At 42.4% G+C, this 6,000-nt stretch overlaps 1 protein-coding gene across 1 annotated transcript in view; it reads left to right on the plus strand.

The window, feature by feature from the left end:
* LOC110506513 (copine-7-like) overlaps positions 1 to 5,424 on the plus strand; it is a 38,991-nt gene extending 33,567 nt beyond the window's left edge. Inside the window, exons 12-16 of the mRNA XM_021586174.2 lie at positions 30 to 84; positions 1,147 to 1,198; positions 1,656 to 1,789; positions 3,741 to 3,977; positions 4,563 to 5,424. Coding sequence (XP_021441849.1) covers positions 30 to 84; positions 1,147 to 1,198; positions 1,656 to 1,789; positions 3,741 to 3,977; positions 4,563 to 4,736 — 652 coding nt within the window. The 3' untranslated portion in view covers positions 4,737 to 5,424. The remainder of the gene's footprint in view (positions 1 to 29; positions 85 to 1,146; positions 1,199 to 1,655; positions 1,790 to 3,740; positions 3,978 to 4,562) is intronic.
* Positions 5,425 to 6,000: the final 576 nt, after the last annotated feature.

Consider the following 6,000-nt stretch of genomic DNA (forward strand, 5'->3'; position numbering starts at 1 on the left):
TGATTGATTTACTCTACTTTACATTTTAGTGACAAAAGATTTTCCGCCTTGGGATTTGGTGCCAGAATTCCACCCAATTACGAGGTGAGTATTATCTTGTTTAGTTGTTATAATCTTTCCCCCGCTGCTTATTTTCCATCTCTCCTCTTGGTATTTCCCCATGCCTTAAGTCTATATTGAATGGCTGATTGCCCTATTTTCTGACACCATTCGTCACTGTCAATGTCTCACATTTCAAATTCATAATTGAGTTTATTTTTATTCACAAGCCCCTTCTCTGGAAATACCTGTCCCTGAGAAAATAACATGCTCTGAGGAAATTAAAATAATGGCAAGCAGGCAGTGTGGCGCAAGGCTCCTTGGTGTTGATGGCCACTTGTCAGAAGGTTTCAGGAGCGAGAGAGGGGCGTTGTTTTAGCAGATTTGGCATGGAGAACAGCGACTCCGCTGTTGTTTTAACTAGCACCCTGGAGAGAGGGTTTGAAGTGCCGCACGCGCGCACACATACGCACACACCGCTCGCTTTCAGACACAGACTGCTTCCAGAGATAGAGAGTCACATTACAGGCACACTGAATTACTGGCAGGTCAACAGACAGAGAAAAGAAGGCTATCAGGATCAGGCTTTTAAATAGACATGACTACTGTGAGTTCTGTAATTATGGCTTAAGGGCATCTGTCTTGTCAAAGATACATACACTGGACCTAAAAGACTGTTGTTTTGATTGGATAGAAAAATGCCACATCTGATCTATTTCTGTACCCCAGGCTGCTAAAATGCTACAAAACCAAATCAGTAAATTCAGCAATAGTTCAAGAGCTCAAAGCTGTTGTATTTACCCAAAATAGTAAACGCTTTCAAAAGGCTGTGTGGCTGTGGCTTTGTTCAATAAGATAACTGGACCACTTAATATCAGGAACATGATCATTCTCATACTCAAAGTAAGCTTTATGTGGACTTATGGTCCTATATTTTCATTTATTCCAAAGCTACTTCAGACATTCAAAAGATTGTACAATGTGGACTGAAATAAATGAGTGTCCTTGAAGACCCCATTTGTATTTAAATTGAGGCATAGGGATTTTGTGTCTACACTAATTTCCAGTACAACCGTGTCTGGCTTTTTTTTATTTCCCAACAAACAGGTGTCCCATGACTTTGCCATCAATTTCAACCCAGAGGACGATGAATGTGAAGGTAAGAGAGATGAAGCCTCCTCTGGGTACCTTATACTTCTGAACATCTCAGCAGCTCTGCCCAACCCTCCATCAATCTCTACCACTGACATTTTACAATGAAAAATTTGCATAGAAGATAACATGTGGAGCTTGAGTGCTTTTCCCGCTCTCAGAACCCATCTTTAATGGACACAGAGCCCTACAAATTCACATTTCCAGTAATACTTTGATCCTTAGTTATTTTACTCCAGCCCACCTGTCTCTCTCCCTTCCTCCCTCCGTCCCTCAATGTGCTACTTCAAGGTGTGTACCCACAGTAGTGTGTGTGTGTGTGTGTGTGTGTGTGTGTGTGTGTGTGTGTGTGTGTGTGTGTGTGTGTGTGTGTGTGTGTGTGTGTGTGTGTGTGTGTGTGTGTGTGTGTGTGTGTGTGTGTGTGTGTGTGTGTGTGTGTGTGTGTGTGTGTGTTTTTTGTTCAGAGATTCAGGGGGTGGTGGAGGCCTACCAGAACTGCCTGCCTAAGATCCAGCTGTATGGTCCCACCAACGTCTCTCCCATCATCAGCAGGATAGCCAAGCTGTCAGCAGGAGAGGAGACCATCAAAGATGCCTCAGTAAGTGTCCCTTTACTGCTGTAATGGAGTGCTGTACAGTACAGGCCTGCATGATATGGAGAAAAATACAAATATCCATAACTGATGTCCCACCCATTGAATCTCCATGGATGAGCTGTCTCAGGCTCAGCTCAGCTTTTACCCAATTAATACCAGTCAGCCAAGACAGACCATGTAGGTGTATGATTGAGTGTAGAAATGAAAAACATAACAGTGATGTCATTCATAAATGTTTTTGTCTAATTAAGTGATTATGTCTCTAGAAGCTGGTGTTTGGAGGAAATTGGCACAGTTGTTGTTAGTCTCAGGCCGGCAAACCACGCCAATATATCCTCCAAACACCGTATTTGAGGGTATTATCACTTTTATACAACGGGATACCAACAAAATAAAATAATGATTGACATATTTCCATTAAAAACGTTATTTAGATACATTTATTCATACTACTTCCACAAGATGTTGTCCAAATCGTCAAATCTAGGATTGCTACCCAAGCCGGCTGGCTCGTTTGCTGGAGACACGACCCAGTTAAGTCTTTTTATTCTATATCTATGGACCTTTGTTCTAAATGTTCCGTTGTCATGCTGGCTGGCAATGTTTTTATACACTTATCTTTAGCTAGCCAACTTGGGCTAACACAGTCACATCAAACAGTGCAGCCAGAATAACAGAAAAGTAGCTGCATTTGTGTTTGTTTAAACTGTTTTCTAGTGACAGTTATTTGGATACATCCATAACAATGAGCTAATGATGAGCTATTTCGCCTGGCATAGAACATTTGCTCTCTCACCAGTAAACTGTTTGGAGGAGCTAGCCAATGACACAGCTAACACAATTACTTCAAACTGAAGCTGGAAAGACCGCAAACTAGCTGCATTTTGTTTAGTTTGACCTGTTTTTCTATGCACATTTGTTTGTATATATCCATAAAAACTATGCTGATTTATGATTTCAACTGGCTGAGAAAAGCTGCCTGTCTGTCTCATCCTGACTCCCGAGTCCCGACACGTTGATTACAATCGAACAGCTGGAGATAGAATTTCAATATTGAAACAATGTTACAAATATCAAAGAGACTGACAGCAAGGTTTATACAAATCTCTGCTGTTGAAAACCAAATACTAGTCTAAAAGAAATGGGAGATCAAGTTTATAAATTGTCTGGTTGGGCTGATGAGACAGTGGATTGCGCAGTGAGATGGAACAGTAAATAGGCATTTCATAGCCTTAGCCAGTGCTAACTTGTGGAATAGACACTGTCTGGAACACGGTTTTAACCAATCAGCATCCAGGATTAGACCAACCCATTATATAAATCTGTTATCATTTATTGAGGTTCTGCATAAGAACCTTTTAAAATCTCTCAATGAAACGCGGCACGGATTGAGTTAACAAGAATGCCCAAGGCCTTTAATATCAATGTGTTCCTACATTAGTTTGCCCTCAGGCTATTCCCATTACATTTGAAACACTTTTCCATCATTCTGGCCATTTCTTCTGCTTTGTCCTTGTACTGATCTTCATTTATTATTCAATCATCCCTTCTTCTGATCAGTAAATGAGACCAAAGGATCAATGCAAAGAGAATTCAGGACATGAGTTAAAACTGCAGCCGGGGCACTTGAATCCCTAAGGACTCATGGGACATCTGAGAGGAGAATACAAGGGAATACACTCATAGACCTCATATGTAAAATCCATTGGCAAATGTAGGATACATGTAGATGTTGAGGATTTTCTCATTCATATTGATATCCTGCAGGGAAAGAGAGAGGTGTTGATGGGACTAGAGATTAATACATTATTACTTTTCTCAGTGTTTCTCAGTGGGAGCAGTCAGATTTCAGAGGATAACGTGTTACACACAGAGAAGCGAAGGGCACTGAAGTGTGTGGTGACAAAAGGTCAACACGCAACCGCAACCCTCTCCTCTCTCCTCTCTCCTCCAGCGTTACCACATCCTGCTGATCCTCACGGACGGCGTGGTGACAGACATGGCAGACACACGCGAGGCCATCGTGCGTGCCTCCTACCAGCCCCTGTCCATCATTATTGTTGGCGTGGGCAATGCAGACTTCACAGACATGCAGATCCTGGACGGGGATGACGGGGTGCTGCGCTCACCCAAAGGAGAGCCTGTCCTCCGAGACATTGTGCAGTTTGTGCCCTTCAGAGACTTCAAAACGGTCAGTATTGCCCTCCTTCACTTCCGTTGTCTATACCTCCATCCCTCCAACTTCCAACCAAGCCAAAAGATTGGGTCTCAAAAGATCTCAGAAACTGCACTACTTTTTATAATAGCTATGCTGGCGGCCATTAAGTCTCCCAGTGTGACCTCCAAAGGGGGGGTAATAGCATTACCCTCCAATGGGGCTTTGAATCCATGCTAACAGCCAGGCAGCCTCTCATTTGCTGGCCTTGCCAGTGCTACAGATGGAGAAGCTTCAGAAAACCCTCCTAAGAAAAATAAATGTTGTCACCAGGAAAGAAAATCCATTAATTTCGAAAAGTAAAGATGAAAAATGCAAAAATGCCTCCAAAAGCTTGATGCGATTTGTCTGTATGCTCCCCAAAGCTCTCTTTCATTTTGACCACTGCCCAAACAACAGAAAACACAAATCACTCTTTCCATTCTTCCTTTGTTAGATTAAAACACAATTTGTTGGATCCAAGTTTCATTGGATTTAGGTGCCACTGAAAATTATTGCTTTAACCCTTTGGGGTCTTGTGCCAGAACTGTCCAGACCACAGCTGTGTTCTATTTTTCACAGGCCTCGCCCGCTGCCTTAGCCAAATGTGTCCTGGCGGAAGTGCCCAACCAAGTGGTGGAGTACTACAGTCACAAGGCCATCTGCCCCATGCCGCCCGTCCCATCATGTGACTCTCCCACCTCCCTTGCCAACACCCCTACAGAATCACTGCCAGCAGTGGGGACCACGGCCTGACCACATCTCAGTCCAGCAGAGAGTGAGGGTGCATATCGCTGCTCTGGACCAAGAACCATGGTCATTAATATTAGTGTTGTTATCATTCCTTTTTCATTCGTACAGCGTTCACACACAGACTAGAAACTAAAACCTTTGGATTGTTTTCTCTCTCCGTTCGGATCATGTCCCTCTGCCTGGCTGTGCATCCATCTGCCTGTTCAACATGATGCTGGAGCCTTCGTCCTCTTCCTCCTGTTTTGGGGATGCATGCAGGTGAATCCCTCCCAGAGTTGATCAAATATGGTCACATGCTCTCTGTCCCCTTCTACCCTGATACTGGCACCTCAGCCCTCAGTTGATTTTTCTATGACTTCTAAGGCTCTCCAATGTGTCAGTCTGCTTCTCCTCTGTGTCCATTTTGCTCTGCTGTGTCTCTCTAAGTCTTACTGCCCATCACTGGTATTGTCGGAAGAGCCTGTCAACTGAAGGGAGGGGGGGGGGGGGTCTAAACATATCAAACCACATGAGTCTTTCAATTATGTGGAAAGAAATGTAGGTAAAACTTTATTTTACTATTCCAACACGATGCCTGCACAGAAAAGGTAGTCATATACAGTACCAGTCAAAAGTTTGGACACATCTACTCATTCAAGGGTTTTTCTTTATTTTTACTGTTTTCTATATTGTAGAATGTTAGTGAAGACATCAAAACTATAAAATGACACATATGGAATCATGTAGTAATCAAAAAAGTGTTAAACAAATCAAAATATATTTTCTATTCTTCAAAGTGGCCACCCTTTGCCTTGATGATAGCTTAGAACACACTTGGCATTCTCTCAACCAGCTTCATGAGGTAGTCACCTGGAATGTATTTCAATTAACAGGTGTGCCTTGTTAATTTGTGGAATTTCTTTCCTTAATGAGCTAAAAAGTTGTGTTTTGAAAAGGTAGTGGTGGTATACAGGATATATACTATTTGGTAAAAATTCATATTATTGCAAGAACAGCTCAAATAAGCAAAGAGAAACGACAGTCCATTACTTTAAGACATTATGGTCAGTCAATCCAGAAAACTGCAGTCGCAAAAAACATTGAATTAACAGCCCAAATAAATGCTTCACAGAGTTTGAGTAGCAGATATCTCAAAAACCACTGTTCAGAGGAGACCCTTGAGAAACCCTTGAATGAGTAGATGGGTCCAAACTTTTGACTGGTACTGTACAAGCAAACTTGACATTTTGTAACATGACTCACACTAATATTCCGTTACAGTACAACG

Source organism: Oncorhynchus mykiss, chromosome 26, assembly GCF_013265735.2.
Source record: "Oncorhynchus mykiss isolate Arlee chromosome 26, USDA_OmykA_1.1, whole genome shotgun sequence".
NCBI lineage: Eukaryota > Metazoa > Chordata > Actinopteri > Salmoniformes > Salmonidae > Oncorhynchus > Oncorhynchus mykiss.